The following is a 19,960-nucleotide window of genomic DNA, read 5'->3' on the forward strand; positions in this document are numbered from 1 at the left end:
TGGGTGTGAACACTGCCAAAATACCATATTTCCATGAGAGCATCAACTACCATTTTTTGCCTTAAATCAGGCAACAACAGTCATGGAAGATAAAAATAGGAAATGCATGTATATCCAGTTCTCTACATTTGTGGTTTCTAAAATGACATGCCTATTTCCCAGAGGTGTGCAAAATTATGTATTGAAATTCAGGAAGAAACTATCTCTGCATTTATTATTAGCCCAAAATAGGAAATTAATCTATTCTAAGAGTATACAAAAATATACTGAGGGTCTGTTTTATAATGTACATATTGATCTGAAATACACGGATATCATTTAAAAATCAATAAACATACGTATATTGGGAGGGCATGATAAAAATATTTTATTGGTAAGGATACAGAATAAAAGAAGCATGGAGACCATTTTTCTAGATTATCACTTGTATTTCAAACTCACTTTTAAGAAACATGTTTCAAATGAAATAATTTTTATAGTAGAACAATGAAGAATGAAGTCATTTGTTCATCGACAGAAAACTGAGTGGATTTTGCATAAAAGCTTACTGAATTTCAAAATATCGTCAAGATACCAAACTTGAGTCCTTAATCAAGTGGTTACATCCCAGAGAAAGTTTGTCACTATTATGTTTAAAGGTAAAAAAACAGAGCACAAATGCTTCAAACTCATTATTATTATATACCTGAGAATGATTGGATCTCTTAATCTTTAAAAAACAAACAAAGCAGCCATGTGAAAATGTGTTCTCAGCATACATCACCACATAACATGCTAGGCATAAAAGTATTTAAGAGAAAGAAATAGCTGCAAGTAAAGCCAAGAAAATTCACATCCCCACCCCAAAGAATAAGATGGAAAATACTGTTTTGTTGGCATAACTGAACAACTGGATACTAGAGTTACTCTAATTAAACAGTGCCCCACAATTACTTGTTTACTAGAAAAATCCTTTCCATAATTCCCCCCACAAAATGAGACACATACAATGAAGAATTTTTACATTTCATAAATGTTCACATTCGTATTTTTAAATTATCTGTACAGCCTTGTGCAGTTCTTCAAACACATGCCAACTTCATGTCAACTGTAGGTAGATGATTACCAGAAATTATAATTTTTTTAATATTGCTAATACAAGACAGAAAACATCGAGAGCATGAAAGATAATACTTAAATAATTCTATAATTCTAATCCTAAAACATTATTTCCCAAACTCAAAAGCTTGTGCCCCAAATTGCTAAAGTAATTTGATTATAAGTATTTATTGATTCCATTTTTATTTTCTTGTAACACTGTAAACAAATATTTCAAGATTCGGAAGCTTGATAGTAATAGCAGTTGAGAATTGCAAACTAGGGGAAAAATAGATAACTTTTTAAATAAAAGAAAATAATAATAAAGATATGTGTGGTCTTGCACCACGCATTTTACAATATCCAGAACACTACAAATTTTGCTGCTGGTTCACTGACGTACAACTGCCAATTTTCAGTGGGACAATTTCTCCAATTATTGTTTTGTTAAAAAAAGGGGGAGGGGGAATCATCCTTTAACCTTCCACCAACATTCGTCCCATTCTTGTTGGTCGCTGCGATTTTCAGAGTCCTCCTAATGAACCTGCAAAATGGATGTGAACCCCTGGCAATCATTTAAGAATACCCATAACTAAATAACAAGCAGAGTGAACCCCTTGCCTATCCACTCTTATAACAACCTAAAGGCCTCAAATAGCTGTCTCAAATCACTCAGAACTCAGAGCTTGGCCCAACTCAGACAACTCAAAATTTCATGGGATTAAGGTCTGTGCTGGTAATCAGCTGGCAAGAAATGGGGAGGAACTGGCAAAGTACAACTGTATCATTGCTGTGCTGGTGATTTCATCTACAACTCATTTTGCCACCGGTTGGCCAATAACATGTGCCTCAAGCCACAGGGGGAAACTTCTATTGATATTCACTAAGGTAGATTGCCCCAGCTTTGAAAAATACAGATGTCTTCCATTCTTCAACTGCAGGAACCAAACACTGTAACTCAAAGGGGGAGCACTGAATTATCTTGTCCTAAAACGAGGGACCAGGCCGTGCTGACAGAGCCTTACGGCACTCACTCACAAACAGGCATGGAACTAGGCCGGTCCACAGTGATAAAGCTGTCTCAATCAACTCACTTTGGAAAAGTTCCACACGGCCAATGGCTCCCAAATGGGAAAATTGGCCCCATTTATTTAATGTTACATGCAACATTTCTGGCAATGCATCAAGGAACTGAGCAGTCACAGCCAAATGGAATAGAAAGGAACAAAGCGCCCAATTCAATTCCACAATCAAGCATAGATATTTACCCAGATTGGTGCATCAGCAATTGAGAAACATTGGTTGCAAGAAGTGTGCCCTCACCCACCCCCATTTACAACTATATCTTGGCTTTGTATCCAGGGATAGAAACGTTTTTGTTTTTGCGTATGCTTGAAAACAAACCAAGCTATTTTTAGCATGTATTTTCCTTTTCCATCCAATCTACTAAACCGTGGCTGATAATTTATCGGGCATCTCATCTATTTAAATACAAAAAAAGAGAGGGTTCTTTAAAAAGTGACATTAAAAGCTCCAAATTCATCGGACTCACTGCAGGATCATCTACAGGGTGAGTCAAAAATAAAATAAAATAGTGAGTGTATACAATTGAAGCCCCCTTTTTTTCCTCCTGCCTCACAAAAAAAAGAGGGGGCTGAACTTTTAATCACATAGCCACAGGCACAATTTTGATTTCATGGATTCCCTGACATGTATTTTAACAAAGGTTCAAATATTTCAGAATCTAGGGAACACCCAACTGCACAATTTAAGCAGCTTTCAAATACCTGCACAAGCCAAAGCACTGATTCTTCACTGCCCTTGAAATTTAGTTACATCTGCTTAAAAATGGAAGTGAATAATGAGGATGGATTGCCCTCTATGTAACTAACTCCTAAAAGTGTGTCATGGTAACAAGAGGCAAAAAAAAAGAACAAAAAAAAAACAGACGGATAATTAAACTCAAACCTTTCCAAGTTCATTTGTTTGCTTGCAGAGAACATGGAATTAAAATGGAGATTGAGAGATAAACTGCTTTTTGTTTTTTTGCAAAAACCTGGTAGATGATTGTTGAATTGCTCTCCTTCCAAGAACTCAGCTGAAAAATGACTTAACTGCCTGGAGACCAAGTAAAGCCTCACAACTAGTCATTTCAAAGACAATTTTTATTCCTTCACTGACTTTTCTCCATCTTATTTTTTGAACTGTAGTAAACAAGTCTCCGCAGAGTGAACTATTATAGATGGGTTGTCGTATGTTTATGATATTTTGATGGATTAAGAAGTGAGACAGCTTCTCAAGGACTGTTCTCCTCTTAAACTGACCAGAGAGTTTAAAGAGATTTCATTTGCTCAATTAATGTGTAAATATACACCTGCAGCACAGGAGGGACATCTGCAAAGCAATTCTATTAAATCCTTAATACACAAATCTGGTGATTATTTCTCAAACAGAATACAGCCATCAACACACTCGCAGAGAGACAGACACCCGTTTTTCCATTCGTCCTTCCTTAATGTGGAGGGTAAGATGTCACCCAGTTCCCTGACCACCGAGAGTGTGACAGGCAGTCAAAGCAGAAGGGAAACAGCTTTACTTTTTTTGAGGGTGGGGGCAGGAGATACATTTGTGGAAATACAGGCTTTCTGCTTTCCGGATTCATTTGTACGGATTCATTTCTTAGGCCACTCAGAACAAACTTTTTTTTGAGATTCTGCTCTGACCACGGCATTGGGTGTCATTTGCTTCCGCAAGGACCCCATGGGGCAATCTTCCCACTAGAGATTCAGGCCTTTTGGAGAAACAGCAGGTAAAGAGGATGGGACGCTTCCATTGCCTTTCAAGTAATCTTGAGGGGAGACTTCTTGTGAGCACAGAGGAGAGTGACGTAGGGCACCCCAATGAATGCCCACTTCTCACTGGGCCAGAACTTGATGACGGGGCCTTGTTCGGGGATCTCGGAGACAGCATCAAAATAGGCAAAGCAGACACAGCCCAGGTAAGCTGCAATACAGATGAGGATGTGCCTGGAAAAGAGAGAAGTGAAAGGACTGAGGTTTTGCTTCAGTTTCAGGTCTTAGAAGACTGAATAATAGAGTTGGAAGGGACCTCGGAGATCATCTAGTCCAACCCCCTGCTAGAGCAGGAGACCCTGTATCAGGGGTATCAAACTAGATTTCTTCAAGGGCCGGATTAGCATTGTAGTTCTTCTCCACGGACCAGCCAGCTTGGAGGGTGGGGGACGGGGGGACGGGGCAGCCTCCTGCAACTCCTGTAACTGTTCTTCGTATGCTTCAGCTTCCAGCCCCCTTATCTTTTTTGTTGCTCCTCTCTGCATTGTTTCACAAGGCGGGGCAACACTTAAGGTCAGTGGAAGTAGCAAACTTACGCACTTTTTCAGGGAAAAGAAACAACGAACCTTCCTCAAGAAATGGGGAGCTTTTGCAAAAGTTTTATTTTTATACTACTCACGTAGCAACGCAGAAAGCGTTCAGTAGCTGCTCTGCCATCTGTTGCACCCTGGAAACAGGGCATAAAACAGACCATGTGCATTGTTGTGAATGCAAGCTTGGATCCCAGGGCTCAACTTGAGGATACTGAGAACCCCCAAGGGGAGTTGTTAACACTTTTATATGTGCATCGGCAATTTTTTCCTCTCTGGAAAGAAGGCAAATTAACTTCCTTTCTCAAAGATGCTAATTTGAGATCTCCCAATATGAATCAGCTGCTTTTCTAAGTATTGGGTCTCTGTCCTATGAGAAATAGGGTTCAAATCAGGATTTGAAGTGGAAATGGAGGTAATCCTTGGTTTGTGGGCTACCTGGAACCACTGGACTATTTTTAATGATTCCAAAGATCTTTGGACTTTGAAATTTGATAATAAAAATAGGAGACATTGACTGTAGCTGGAGAATAATGGTTTAAACCAGAGGTATCTAATCTTGAAAACTCTGAGACCTGTGGAATGACGCCCAGAATTCCCCTGTCAGCATAGCTGGTTGTGGAATTCTGGGAGTTGAAGTCCACAGATCTCAAAGTTGTCAAGATAGGACAGTCCTGGTTTAAACTTTAGAACAGACTTCCTGTATTGTTCTCTCAATATTCCACCCCTAGCTACGGCATCCCTGCAAAATCTCAGAAAAATCTTTGCCTATTATGCAATTCCTCTGCTGTCTTGTGTCATTGTTCTGTCTACTGAAATTTGTAGCACCTCCACCCAACAATATCAGCCTCCAGTAATGGAAGGAGGCCCAACTATTTTCTTATTTGTGTGAATATTAACACACCCTGATATGTCACTGTCAAAACACAAACGAGGGAGTAAAATATATTTTTCTACCAGAATTTATTTTGTTAGTGCTGTTTAACTTGACTGACTCATGGATCAAAATAATCACCCCAAACTACCTTACGCAAGGTCTGATTTTAATATGAAACACACTAAGAAACTGTGCCGCTATTGCATTGAAAACGGGTACACACCAGCAAAGGGAAATACTTAATAAAGGAGAATAAAACTAGGACTCACCATACGCAGTGTAAATAAGGAAAATTAACAGATGACCAAATCTCGCAAAATGCTTTGTCACTAATCCAACAAAATAGTGCCAACATCCACCACAAGCCAGAAAAGAGTCCCAATTTATACACTCGGACATTGTCACACCTTGAAGGAAAAGTGATAACTGGGAGTTACATTGGCAATAGTGTAAATGAATAAAACTGGTGGAAGTTTAAATCAAGCCAAGTCAACCTGGGTTATGAATCAAAATACAGGTTTTGGTGAAGTCTGTTGAATTACTGATTTGCACAAGTGAAATATCAAATGAAAGATAGGAATGTCTACAGGCTAGGGTCCAAAAAAATCAAGATGGACTGATTGAAGCTCTGCCAAAAACCACACGGCAATATAGCCACCACCTTTTGGGACCAGAGCTGACTGAAGCATGCAAGCAACAAAATTCCAATTATAAGCGATGTCATAGCATTTGATCTTACTAGACTTGAATTCCTCTACCCAAAAAAGGTAAATTTGAAGAGTTTTGCTTCCCCTTGGACCAATATATTATCACCCAAGGCAGGGCCGTCAAACCCACGATCCGCAGGCTGGATGCGTCATGTACTGGCCATGGCCACACCCGGTTTAGTGAAGGGGGGAAAAGTCATGATACATTACGTGATGATGCCATGACCTAAGGCTACTTATTACTGCAAAAACACTTTGGGAGGAAGATGATTTTTGCTTAATGAGAAGAAAATCTAACATCTATCAGATTGCTTCCATGAGTTCAATTTTGTATATACATGGTTTATATTAATTACTAGCTGATAATCCAGAGTTGGCTGGATATTTATTTATAGGAGGAAATGTCCAGACCAAACATGTTGGATTTTCCCCCTTACGAGAGGGAACCCTCTTGTGGAGTACTGTGAAGCTGTTACCATGGCAACTCCACTGCACTGTACAGTAGAAGCTATTTTACAGCAGTCTAGTAGAAGCCATTTTAAAGCACAACAGGCTGTATCTTAACAGAACACACACACCCTGCATGGTTTTAAGGGTATCTTACCCCCCACAACATTTTTCTCCAGAGAGTAAGTCATCTGTGTACCAAGTTTGGTTGAGATTGCTCGAGGCGTTCCAGAATTATGCTGGAACACACATGCAGACAGCCATTTGTGTGTGTGTGTGTGTGTGTGTGTGTGTGTGTGTGTGTGTGTGTATGTGTGGACCATGGCATGCCAGCAACCGGCTGTGCAAACAAGCGAAGCCTCATCGCAGCACACAAAACCATGCCTCCTTTGGTCTACAGAAAAACCTCTCTCCAAAGAACTGGTCCCTGGTGCCCAAAAGGTTGGGAGCTGCTGCTTTACATGGCACAACACTGGTCCAGAACTTACAATTTTTGTTTTGAACATTTACCAGAGATGGTTTGTATTTTGATTTGATGGCTGTCCCATGCTGTGCTCTGATGTTAAATACAAAGAATACAAAGAGTATTCTTTGTATTTAACATCAGAGCTTCTAAACATCAGAGTTTTAAAACGGGGTTCGGGCCACGTGCTACACTAGGTGGTACTAACTTCACCTTAAGTTATGTATTAAGCAAGTTTATAAGTTGGGGGGGGGTGCAGTAAGAGTACTTCTCCTAGGATCACATTACCCCTGAAAAGGCCGAATGACAACTTTCAACTAGAAACAGGAAGAGGTTGCGCTGGAACAAACTGCACCAGCATTGGAGAGCCCATTTGGTCTAGTGCAGGGGTTGGCAACCTTAAACACTGAAAGAGCCATCTGGACCCATTTCCCACAGAAAAGAAAACACCAGGAGCCACAAAACCCTTCCCGCGCCTGACTATTTCCTGAGCAGCCACAAAACTAACCTATGTAGTTGCGTTAAACATTCTGTTTACTTCTGAAACTTTTATTTTCTTGGATTTATTCATGGTTGGCCTACCGGGGGTCAAAAAGCTCAATAAATCATGTGCTAGTGGGTGTTGTACATTGGTGGCTCAAAATATGAGCAACAGGAAGCTGCAGCACAGAGATGAGAGCAACATGCAGCTCCAGAGAAGTGGGTTGCCAACCCCTGGTCTACTGATTAAGGTATGAAGCTAGAAAGTAGGAAACAGTGAGTTCTAATCCTGCCTCTGCCACAAAAGCCAGTTGGGTGACCTTGGGCCTGTTCCTCCTCCCACTCAGCCCAACTCCCCTGACAAGGTTGTGTAGAACATAAAAGGAAGGAAGGTGTGTTGGATATTTTCACTGCCTTGAGTTATTTGTAAAAATAATGAAGGCGAGATCTAAATAAATGAATTAAATGTAATTTTTCTGCTTTGCCTCAGTCAGTCTGGTACATACCTTTTAAGTTCTGCAATAAGCAGGGCGCTGCAGGGAAGTCCTAATGTCATCAAGGAGATGTTATTAATGGCAGGCTTAACGAAGGCGAGGCATGTAGTAACTCCAGAAAGAATGCCCACTGCAGCTTTGAACCGGCCTCTGCAAAATACACGTATTTTTAAACAGGGTCACTCTGGGATGAAATAAAGACATAAAAACAGGTGTCAAAAACTATTTGCCCTGTGGAATTGATGCTTCAGTTGTTCCGAGAGAAAAAAACAGCCACAGGTTTTGCCAACCCAAAATGTTGTTTGTTTTAAGGGACGTAGAATGGAGGACCACATACTTTATTTACTGAGAAAATGGATGTGCTGCCTGTTTCCCATTGTTTGCAAAAATGTACAAGTACTGTAGAACTCGACTTACAGCCCGGAAATTTGGTCGTCAGTTGTTGTAGTCATCAGGTGATCAGACTTGATTTTACAATAGCTGTTAAGTATATCAGGTGAATTAAATCCAGCTTATCCAATGTCAAAAAAAGTCACAAACCTGATCACATAACAGTAGGATATTGCAACCAGTTATAAATACCCCCCAAAAGGTGCTTTTTCAGGAGGCAACTGGACTTTATTTTTTCTTCCTTCGCTGAAGACGTTTCTCATCCAAGAAGTTTCTTCAGCTGCGAGTGGATGGTGGGAAATGGAAGGATTTATATTCCTTGCAGATAGTTTGGTCATTTTCATTCTTTTAGAGAGTCGTTGAGGCCACTTGGAAGTGTATCTGTCTCCTCGGGATCATCCTCACCCATGCAAATAACCAACTGTCTGCAAGGAGCATAAAACCTTCCATTCCCCACCATCCAGTCCAAAGAAGCTTCTTGGATGAGAAGCAAAATGGGTTCAAAGAAAAACAAGAAAGTCCAGTTGCCTCCCGAAAAAGCACCTTTGAGACTACCATGACCTGAATGGCTTAGGATCTCTACACTTTTAACCAGTCATAAATATGTCAGTTACATGTTCCCAAGGAGCAATTACATGACCAGGAAGTGCAGCACTTGTAACTTTGACAACAAAGGTCAAAAGTCCATTATAACTTTGAATGGTTATTAAGCAATCAGTCACAAATCAAGGATTACCTGTAATAAAAGGAAAGGATCAGAGCTTCCGTAAAAGGCATTTAACCCTATATTCTATGTGAGCAGGAATAATTTAAAATCCCTCTGCAGTAACATGGAGATGGGTCTGCTTTAATACCAGCAACAATTTGTTCCACTTGCTCTATGGACAAAATCCAAAGTACAGGTAGTCCTCAAGTTACAACCGTTCAATTTAGTGACCACTCAAAGTTACACCATCATTGAAAAAAGTAAATTTATAACCATTTTTCACACTTACAATTGTTGCAGCATCCCCATTGTCATGTGATCAAAATCTAGACACTTGGCAACTGACTCACATGTATGATCTTTGCAGTGTCCTGGGATCATGTGATCTCCTTTTATGACCTTCTGACAAGTAAAGTCAATGGGGAAACCAGATTCACTTAATGTTGGTACTAACTAACTTAATAGTGATTCACTCAACAAATATGGCAAGAAAGGTTGTAAAAATGGGGCAAAGCCTACTTAACAAATGTCTCACCTAGAAACACAAATGTTGGGCTCAACTGTGGTCGTAAATTGAGGACTACCTGTAACTGCAACAAAATGTATCTGTAGTAAGATCTGGAAACAATGCTCTGTTGTTGACCCAAGAATACAAAGTAAACAATAAAGGAATAAATGTCAGTCAAGAACGATCAGGATCATAATTAAGTTCCAGTTCAGAAGTTTTATTGCTCCATCCTATACAATGACAAAATAAAGTTAGGCGTACAGCAATTTGATGTGGGAGAAGAGCAGGCCAAACAAATTGAGTCTAACCTTTCCTAAATTCCATTGATCGTTATCTGGTGAAAATGTATTCATACCAGGTAAGGGTCAAACACAAGAATGTAGTCAACTACAATGTAAAACCTTACACAACTTAGACCAAAGTTAGATGTAAGACAACTTGATGTAAAAGAAGAATAGGTAGAACAAGTTCAGCCAAACCCTTCCTGAATTCTGTTGACCCTTATCGGGTGAGAATTTATTCACACTAGAGAAGGGTCAAACACAAGAATCTAGTGAACTATAGCGTACAAAGCCTTACATGACCAGTGGTGTCAAACTCAATGAAATCGAGCTTGACACCCATGACTTAGACCAAAGGCAACTTGATGAAGGAGAAGAGCAGGTAAATCGAGTTGAGTCCAACCCTTCTTGAACTCCGTTGAATTCCTGAATTTATTCACACCAGATAAGAGTCAACAGAATTCAGGAAGGGTTGGACTTAAGACCATTTGAGAGAATATAACAATTCTAGGTTGATGAATCACTTTACTCGTTCTGCCTGTTCCTACATCAAGTTGTCCTATGCTTAATTGCAGTCTAAGTTGCACAAGGCTTTGTACACTCTAGTAAGCACCCCGAATTGTGTTCAAAACAGCAAAAAGCAAAGTGAGTTGTTTGGTCATTTCCAAGGTGGTTCTATTCATCATCACACTCATCACTGCTCAACTGTTTTCTGTGTCAACTACAATTTTGGCACTGACTTTATGGGTGACCACTTGAAGAAAATACTGAGGATATGAAGTGCACAAACCACCGATATTAGGTAGCAAGTTGTGGATTATCTTTATGTGTTGAAGCTACAAGGTGAAGCCAAACAATGAGCTTGATTTAGGAATTCATCAAAATATATCAACAGCTCTCCCTTTACATGAGCCCCTATTCTATGGCCATGTGCTGTTCACACTCCCAAGGGCTAAATTTTGTTGTAAGTGGCAAAAGGTAAACTTATAATTAATTCTCTGATAATTACAGCAGAACTGGTAGAACAGTTTACGGATTGGCACCTGATTCTTACTACACTTAGGGCTGTAAGCAAGACTGGCAATCTACTGCCTATTTCAACTGCCCATTTGTGAGACAGTAGCAAAATGTTATCATTTCTTCAAAAAGAAATATATGAAATTATACTAACAGAAGCAGTGAAAATAATTATCTGGCGAACAAGGAAAAAAAGGCATGTTTGCTGGAGAAAAAATGGAAAATGCAACGATAATATTGCATTATGTATATACAAAAAGAAAAACTATTGCAAAAACTGTAGTTCACAGAGCAAAGACTATAGATAATATTCCAAGAGAAAATGCAGAACAATTTTGGAAATTAAAAAGAATTGCTTTGGAAGTGGAAGAGGAGGGAGAAACACATAATTCTGGATGAAACGGAAGTGAGGGAGGGCTTAAAGGAACATTTTATAGATTTTTATGGGAATTACAGGGAGCTACTTTGGTGCAGTGGTTTAAGGCATCATCTAAAAAGTAGGAGTTTTTGAGTTTTAGTCCTGCCACAGGCACCAAGCCAGCTGAGTGATCTTGGACCAGCCACTTTCTCCACCCTCAAGAAGCAGGCAATGAGAGTCAATACTGACTAAGAGAATTAAAACAAACACTGGGTTATTGCCCCTATCATGATGAAAAACAGGTAATAAAAGCTGTATGAATATTGACATTTTGAGAGCAGGAAAAACTGACTGCCGCCATCCTGGGAAGAAGAAAAAAAACACAGTATACAATGTGTTTAAACAAGCTTCAGAAAATACAGGTAATCCTTGACTTATGACCACAATTGAACCCATAATTTCTGTTGGTAAACGAGACAGGGGTGAAGTGCATTTGGGCCCATTTTACAACTTTTCTTGCCACAGTGGTTAAGCGAATCACTGGTGCAAAGTTGGTTGTTAAGTGAATCCGGCTTCCGCATTGACTTTGTTCATCAGAAGCACTCAAAAGGGAGGCTTTGCTACTAAATTGGGAGAAGATTAAAAGACAATATTATTTAAAAATTCCAGTCTGGCTATCAACTATAGAAGCACTCAAAAGGAGATCATTGGATCCAGGACATGGCAAAAGTTCATAAATATGAGTCAATTGCCAAGCGTCCGGATTTTGATCACGTGACCATGGAGATGCAAGTTCATGTGTACTTGTGAAAAATGGTAATAAGCCCTTTTATCAGTGCCGTTGTAACTTTGAACGGTCACTAAATGAACTGTTGTAAGTCGAGGATTCCCTGTGAGGCAAAAACCATGAGGTTGATCTGACTACCATTAGCTGTGAAAGAGCGAAAGGTTTGAAATAGACCTGAAATGTGAAAGCCCTTCCAACCAGATTTTGACAGCAAGGATGAAGCATGGATGAAGGAGAAGTGCAAAAGTGCAATGCATCCTTATCATAACCAGAGGATTTTAGCAAGGCTAAATCACCATAGTAAAATTCTCTGTAAAAACCTTGTACTCTTGCACTTTTATTTGCTGAATGGGACTTTCTTATGGCTGTGCTTGTCTCAGTCACACCTTCTGTCTACCTTGCCAGCCATCGGGGGCCGGGGTGGTGGTGGTGCTCAGTGGCAGATCCAGTATCTCAAGCTGCTCCTACCATTGCAATAATAATCCTCGATCAATGTCATCCACAACACTCGCATCTGTTAGGGCTCAACCACAATGCTATCCCAGAGTAATAGTAATGCTGAAGTATAGAAATGTTGGGGGCCACCAAGAGGATGGAGACTTCTTCACCAAAGATCTACATTCCCAGACATTTCTCTCTCTTTCTCTCTCTCTCTCTCTCCCCTCTGTCTGTCTGTCTGTCATCCATCTATCATCCATCCATCCATCTCTCTCTCTTTCTCATCCATCTATCATCTCTTTATCTCTTGCTAACAATCATTCATCCATCTATGGGTATGTGCATATGCATATATATTTAATTACTGACTTTTGTTCAATAAATCACCAACCTAGAAACAGTCTCTGAAGGACTGGATATAAATCCCTAAAGTAAAGGGTAATTTATCTAATCCAGATTGCCTGATGACGATGGGAGCTGTAGTTTAATCAATGTAAAAGGTGTTACACTGGGGGAAGACTAAGTTATTTTTCGTAATTTGTCACATGGCAAATAAATCCTTGGTGAATACTCGGCCATATACTTATAAGAGATAGAACGAAAGAAAAGGATTAATCGCAAATATGATATCTGTGTTCTTCTCGTGTTTGCTCTGGGGCGCAGGGGCTACACATTAATCTTATAATCTTTTTGGGAAGAGTTGCTGAGGGATTAGATCAACCATCTCTAACCCAATTCTCTCTCATTACTCCAGCAACCACCAACAAACATGCCACTGAAAAAATCCTAAGCCTTTTCAATAGCTTTTTTTCCTTGTGTCAGTATTTCAGTCTGCTTGGCATTATCTATATAACATTATGAAGAGCATCCTAAGTATAGAGGAATTGAATAATATATTGGTGGCAACTATAATGTACAGTATTGAAGAATCCAAGCAGAAAAAACTAGATTTCAGTAAGACCAAACTCACCCAGTTATTTATATACTACTAAAAATCTCACTGTCATGACTTTTAACTGGGCAAACCAGTGCATCTTAGGGCACCAACTTTAAACCAAGGTGCCTCAAATGAGCTAACTTACAGTATGTGTCCAAAATCCAGACCCATGATTTTTGGGAAAGTGAAATTTAGGAAAACTGTGGCTGCCTCAGAGCTAATGGCTGCTGCTGTACTGCTGCTATGGTCACGTGAACTTCATTTTCAACATTTCATGACAGTTTCCCAGCCAGTCCAGCAATGCCTTGCTCCTCCCCCACCCAGCAGCAGCCATTTAACTTGCTGAAAGAGAAGGGAATAGGAAAGAATAGGGGAGGAAGAAAGGAAGGGCCATGCAGCCTTCCCAACCCACCCAATCCTCCATGCAACATCCCCGACTTGCATGGCACATCTCACATACTCTCAAGGATCCCCAGACCTTTCTCTACCCGCAATCTCCCCATATGCCCTCCCCCATCTACAAGGCACCTCTCATACAGCCCTGTGATCCACACCCACCCTTCATGACCTGTGCCACACTTTTGCCCTACCTGGCCAACACGACATCTCTTACACCTCCCCACGATCCCCACACAAGGGGCTGCATGCTACCTGACACGTGGAATCTCTTGCACACGCACACACCCTCTCCCTGAACTGAGCATCACCTCTTGCACATCTCCATGCACAATTGCTGACTCACAGCCCACCATTGGCGGGGGGGGGGGGGCAGAGGTAGGGAAGGGAATTTCCAATGGTGCCCACCAGTTTTCCATAAGGAAACTCAATAGGAAACTCAATAGGAAGTTGGAAGCAGCTCCCATTCTCCCCGTTTTTCACATCGGTGGTCTCTGTTCACATTCTGTTTCTCTGTTTAAATAAGGAAATATCTTTGAACCAATGACCCATTGGAGCACGGATTTACTTTATTTAATTTATATCCCACATGTATTATTTTTATAGAGAACTCAATGCAGTAATCATAGGTAATACTCCTTACTCCTCCTATTTTCCCTCCACTACAACAGCCCTGTGAATTGGGCTGGGAGTGTATGACTGGTTCAAGGTCACATAGCCAGTTTTCATGGCTAAGGCAGGAATTTCATCCTGGTTTCTAGAGTGGTGCTTTAACCACTAGACCAAACTGGTTTGTGTAGTTCTTCCTAACTGGGTAAATTCCATCAAAATAATCCTTTAATTTTCCAGCCAACTTCAGGTTTCCTCTTTCATTCAACATGCAAGACAATCTTGCATTTATCTTCTGCCTTCTTTTTTTTTGCATCAGTGTTATGAGGTAGCTACTTAGATACACTTTCCCTAATCTTAATTTTTGTGGATAAACTGTGAGATAAACTTGCTTCATCTTCTGCTTTGTCATTTGTCTATCATAGGCAGCAATAGGAAGACCATAACATAGGGAAGTTACCTGCAGGGCAAGTTGGAGAAGCTGTAACTGAACTAAATCCCAATCTGCTTGCCTATATAAAGATAAACCTGAAGCTAGTTTACAACACATCAGTTCGAATTTCCTGCACTTGTTTTTTGTCGAGAATCATCTCTCTGTGTTCCTTCTTTCAAGGAAACAGTCATGATATTAAGGCACAAAAAGCTGAACACAATGCTTTCCAGAGATATTTACCTGTCATTCCTAAACATTTTAGGTAGATACCTTCTGGGGAACCACATAGCCAGAGCACACATCAGAACCCAAAGTATAGCAAGTTCATCGAGCATCTGACCCAGGAAGCTAAGCGTAGCATGGAAGTAGACAGAGCCAATTCCTAGAGAGATACAGTAAATAATTATTATTCTACCTCTAAGGCATGGTCATATCATTATTTTCCAATGACTGTCTGAAAACATAAACCTTTATACTTTAGATGAAACATACTGTACAAGATGAAAAGCCAAGTTATAAAAGAAAGACAACATTCACCCTCCCAAATCAACATTTTAATGCACTTGCCCCCCCCCCCCCCAAATCTTGTGAAGATTTTGCTCGGCCAGGCAGTCTTAATAGAAATATTTAATTCAATGTTCTTAATAGCACTGAAGCAGGACAAATCTTACACAATCCTTGGTCTAGGGAGGAGTAATGGGTGATTTTTCCCATATAATTTTTTACTTAAGATTTTTATTCTGTTTTTTTATATACTGTGGTTTTTCTTGTCAGTATTGGTGGAAATATTCTTGATGGTTCCTTGATTAAGCTCTTATTTACTGTTTGTTTGTCTGAGTTGGTACTTCCTTGATTGGGGTATTGTTTACTTCTTGATTATTGTTAATCTTGGTATTAATCTCTGCTCATCTGAGTATTTATTAATGGTTTTTGGAGTTTTCTTTTTGATGTTTTTCTTTTTGTTGGCTTTACAATTGTCTCTTTTGAATGGTATATAGATGTTGTTTATCTTTATGTGCCTGTTGATGGCTGATTTGTCACAGTGTCAGGCTTCTAGAAATTCTCTAGCGGTTTTTAGACTTGACTTGGTCTAAGATGCTGATACTCCTGCGTCCTCTTTTCCCCACAACAATCCTGTAAGGTAGTGAGACTGACTCAAAGTCACCTAGCTGGCATTTGTGCCTAAACTCAAGTCTCTGGTTTGCAGGCTAATAGCTTCACCTCTACTTCAAACCGTTCTCCCCATTCACTGAGATTTTATACAGGGAAGAACACCAGTTATATATTTTGGACTTTAATTCACATCACCTCTAGGCACTTTGAACAAATGACAGGAATGTGGAATTTTTAGTTAAAAGTATTTGGACAACACCAAGTTGCCTACCTAACTGGAGATACTGCCAAGAGGATGTTCTATAACAGATAAATTGCTAGTTAGAGACGCCCAGAGTTGGTTATCAGATGAACGGCTATGTAATTATTTTAAATAAATGAAGAAAAGAAAATAAAAATATTGTGCAATCCATTTCACAATCAAGGAAGAGAAAGAGTGCAATCATGCTTATCCAAAATAAAAAATAAATAAAATTAAACAATTTTGACTTGGGTTGTTTCTGTGTGTTTGTATTTTAGCTACTGGGTATTTCTTTGGATTCCTATGGGAGCAGAACTTATGGACAAAAAGAAGTGACGACACAACTTAGCAAAAACTGGATTGCTACAACATCACTAGTAATAGCCAAAGGAATCAGTGCAGTAAGATGATTATATTAGTAAGGCTATTATATGATACATTAAAGGGGTCACGATGGTATCAGCTTACAATACTGTTCTTTGTTTTGAGTTCATATTCTGCTTCTGAATTAGATGTACTCCTTGACTTACAACCCATTCATTTAATGACTGTTTGAAGTTACAACGGCACTAAAAAAATGTGACTTACGATCTTTTTTCACTTATGACCCTTGCAGCATCCCCAATGTCATGTGATCAAAATGTGGATGCTTGGCAACTGTCATGTATTTATGATGGTTGCAGTGTCTTTTGCAACCTTCTGACAAGCTAAGTCAACAGGGAAGCCAGATTCACTTAACAATTGTGTTACTAACTTCATTCCAGTGATTTCTTAACAACTGTGACAAAAAAGGTCACCCAATGGGGCAAAACTCACTTAACTGCCTTGCTTAGCAATGGAAATTTTAGAGTCCACTGTGGTCAGAAGTCGAGGACCAACTTGTAGTTATATGCTTAAACACCCACTCAATTGAGGTATCTTTTGATTTCATGGTACTGTAGTACATAATTTAAAAATAATAATCTCCTAATTTTCATGTCAGATCCCATAAAAATTCAGAATAACTTACCTACAACTACTAGCAAGGTCCATATTAAATATATTCCACTGTTGAAGCAGGTTGCATATTGTCGGAATAAGCACATACATATAGGGGGCAGGACAAAAAACAAGACGTTGCTTATCTAGAGAGAAAAATGGAAAATATTTAAATAAGGAGAAAGAAATTACAGATTTTTTTTCTTCAATCCTTATCTCTGGTAGGAATTTTGCATCATTAATCAAGTGACAGCCTTAGCAATCATAACAAAGGAGACCTTAATTAATCAGTGTTTTGTTATTTTCACTGTATACAGCAGCTTTTCAGGCCAAGGGGAAGATCTCCCTATATGCTGTTGTGACACATCTGTGAGATATTTTTTTGCAGTTAAAATTGCTCACATTTGCTCAGTATCATTTGAGTAAGATTTTGAGAGATGATCAGGGATTCTTCTGAGTTTGTAACGATCAAAGGATCAGAGGGATCGTCAGAGCATAAGCTCTGCCATCTGTTGACCAACGCCTTACCCAGCTCCTTCAGGCAATCAACTGGGGGAGTAGATGTTGCTGAATTGCTGGATTGTCTTAATCCAGGTATATTTTTGTATTACTGTGTGATTTGCAAGTATTACTGCTTTGGACAGAAGGTTGTGCAGAGTGGTGAGAACAGCAGAAAAGATTATTGGAAGTTTACTCCCTTCTAACCAGGATCAGACATAGAAGAGCTGCTTGACCAGGGCTTGCTGTATTACATGAACAGTTTTGTTCCTTATCTTCTGAGATGAGATTTTGTAGTACCAAAACAGAACTAGATTCTGTAATTCTGTTTCATACCCTATAGTATCAACCTTGTTAACTCTCATGTCGTTTTTCCACTTTGTATTCTAAAACTGTGTGTGTGTGTATGTATTTGAGAGCAGGCATCAGAATTTCATTTTTTTAATGTGTGCTGGTGTATTCCCAGAAAAAAAGTGACAATAAAGGCTCTCTTATCTATCTATATTGGAAACAATTCCCATTTCCTCTTTGAAAGAAGGTTTCAGAAAAGGTGCCGAGCTTCAATCAGGATCTAGCCCAGGGAAGTGTATACAAGGAGTACTTGCTTAATAGCTGCCCTATTTAGTGAATGATCAAAGTTAAAGGTGCTGAAAAAACGGTATCAACCATTAGCACCAGTCACTGATATTTATAATGCATTTTTGAATGTTCAATTGGCTGAGTTTCATGTTTAATGAATAAAGTAAATAATAATAGCAACAATAATAACAATAATAAATTAATAATTAATAATTGATTATTAATTATTATTATTAATAATAATAAGGTACCGGATCACTGTAACATTCTCACGTAATCGTGGCTGCCTACCCGAGTCAAGCCAGGAAATCGTGGTTTACAAACCACTGTGGCACATTTTGAGCCCAAAATCTAGATCCACCACGTTACACGGGGCACCCCCACCTGATGCACAGGTTCCTTCTTTTTCCAGCCCATCACGCAAGCAAGGAGCTTCCACCGGACTATTCCTGGAGCGGCTCCCAGGCCGGCTAAGCGTGTAGGAATGCAACTTTGTTTTTTTTTTTGCAAACCCCTCCAAAAAGCAGCGCAAACAAGCGCGGGACGATTGCAAACGTGCGCCGAAGCGCCGCGCTCTCTCCCCCTTTTGCAAAAGCCGAGAGGCGGAGCAGCGGCTCCAAGTTACGCACCGTGTTGTAAAACTCGGCGATGGTGGGCACGATGGTGTAGTTATCCTCGCACCAGTCCAGTTCGGAGCTGCCCGCCCGGAGATGATCCCACAAGAGGAGGGCGATCATGGCAACAGCTTTTTTAAAACCAGGCTGCCCCGCAGTAGAAACTCGGGCAAACGCTCATCCGGCACCGGCTCGGCTCAGCCCAAGCTGCTGAAATCATTCAAATGGCCGCCCCCACCACCAGCCCCCCACGCGGCAGGGTCGCCGCCTGAGCCTTTTTTTTTTCTGCCTTGCCCGACGCGGGGAAGCGTCCCGACGTTTTCACCTTTGCGCCTCTCTCTCTCTCTCTCTCTCTCTCTCTCTCCCTCTATGTGCCTTTCGATCTCCGACGGCGGGGGCGGCTTTTCCACGGCAGCGGCGCACACGCCTCCTTCCCAGCTGATCCGGGCCGTCTCACCATCGCGCTTGCGCAGCGGGGGCCGCCTGTCACGTGCTGTTTTCTTCACCCGTTGCTTTTCCCGGCCGCTTTCGTGCCTGTGAAGGACCGCGGCGCGCGAGTTGTTTAGTGTCTCGAAGCGGGTTGCAAAAAGAAAAAAGAAAGGGCGGCTAGCTCGACTTTACGAGAGTTTGGCCCTTTTTTGCTTGTGTAGTTGGCAAGAGCTTTGGTTCATTGAGCAGCCCTCGTTGCAATTGTAATCATTTTCTTTTAAAATGTTAAAAGCAATTTTGTAGGGGCCTGCATTAGTGCACCAACCTGCCTAACGCCCCTGTCCTAATGTCCCCCATTTACTTATACCATTTCCTGTGTTCTTATTCATGTTTATTCTTATTCCCGTTATCTTGTACATGAGTGACAAACTAAATAAATAACTTCCGCGAGGTTTTCCAGCGTGTTGGGTGCTTCGTGCTTCCCGCCACCTGTAAGTGTTCTGTGCAATCAAAACTAGAATTTATTTTCTACATGAGGAAGATGAGGGGAGAGTTTAACTCCAAAATGAACTGCTGGAAACAGTTATGCCCTTTATGCAGAGCAAATGATACTTCGGAGAGCATGTTTCTTATTGTGCAAAGGGCATGATAAAATCTGGAAACAATTCAGTTGCAGGTTCAACGTATTTGAACTGCCAAGTTCGTATTTTTGGCTGCTCCC

At 40.3% G+C, this 19,960-nt stretch overlaps 1 protein-coding gene across 2 annotated transcripts; it reads right to left on the reverse strand.

Annotated features, from left to right (window-relative positions):
* Positions 1-1,886: 1,886 nt before the first annotated feature.
* Positions 1,887-19,255, reverse strand: ACER2 (alkaline ceramidase 2). 2 transcript variants are annotated; one of them, XM_032213988.1, is made up of 6 exons: positions 19,136-19,255; positions 17,151-17,265; positions 15,028-15,169; positions 7,940-8,077; positions 5,606-5,743; positions 1,887-4,103 (listed from the first exon to the last, which is right to left on the reverse strand). In XM_032213988.1, exons 2-6 carry the CDS (start codon positions 17,224-17,226, stop codon positions 3,917-3,919), a joined length of 681 nt encoding a protein of 226 aa, XP_032069879.1. In that variant the 5' UTR covers positions 17,227-17,265; positions 19,136-19,255; the 3' UTR covers positions 1,887-3,916. The 2 variants fall into 2 exon arrangements, with proteins under 2 accessions (XP_032069879.1, XP_032069878.1); XM_032213987.1 differs by having other exon boundaries at positions 18,826-19,255.
* Positions 19,256-19,960: the final 705 nt, after the last annotated feature.

This window comes from Thamnophis elegans, chromosome 3 (genome assembly GCF_009769535.1).
Source record: "Thamnophis elegans isolate rThaEle1 chromosome 3, rThaEle1.pri, whole genome shotgun sequence".
Classification (NCBI taxonomy): Eukaryota; Metazoa; Chordata; class Lepidosauria; order Squamata; family Colubridae; genus Thamnophis; species Thamnophis elegans.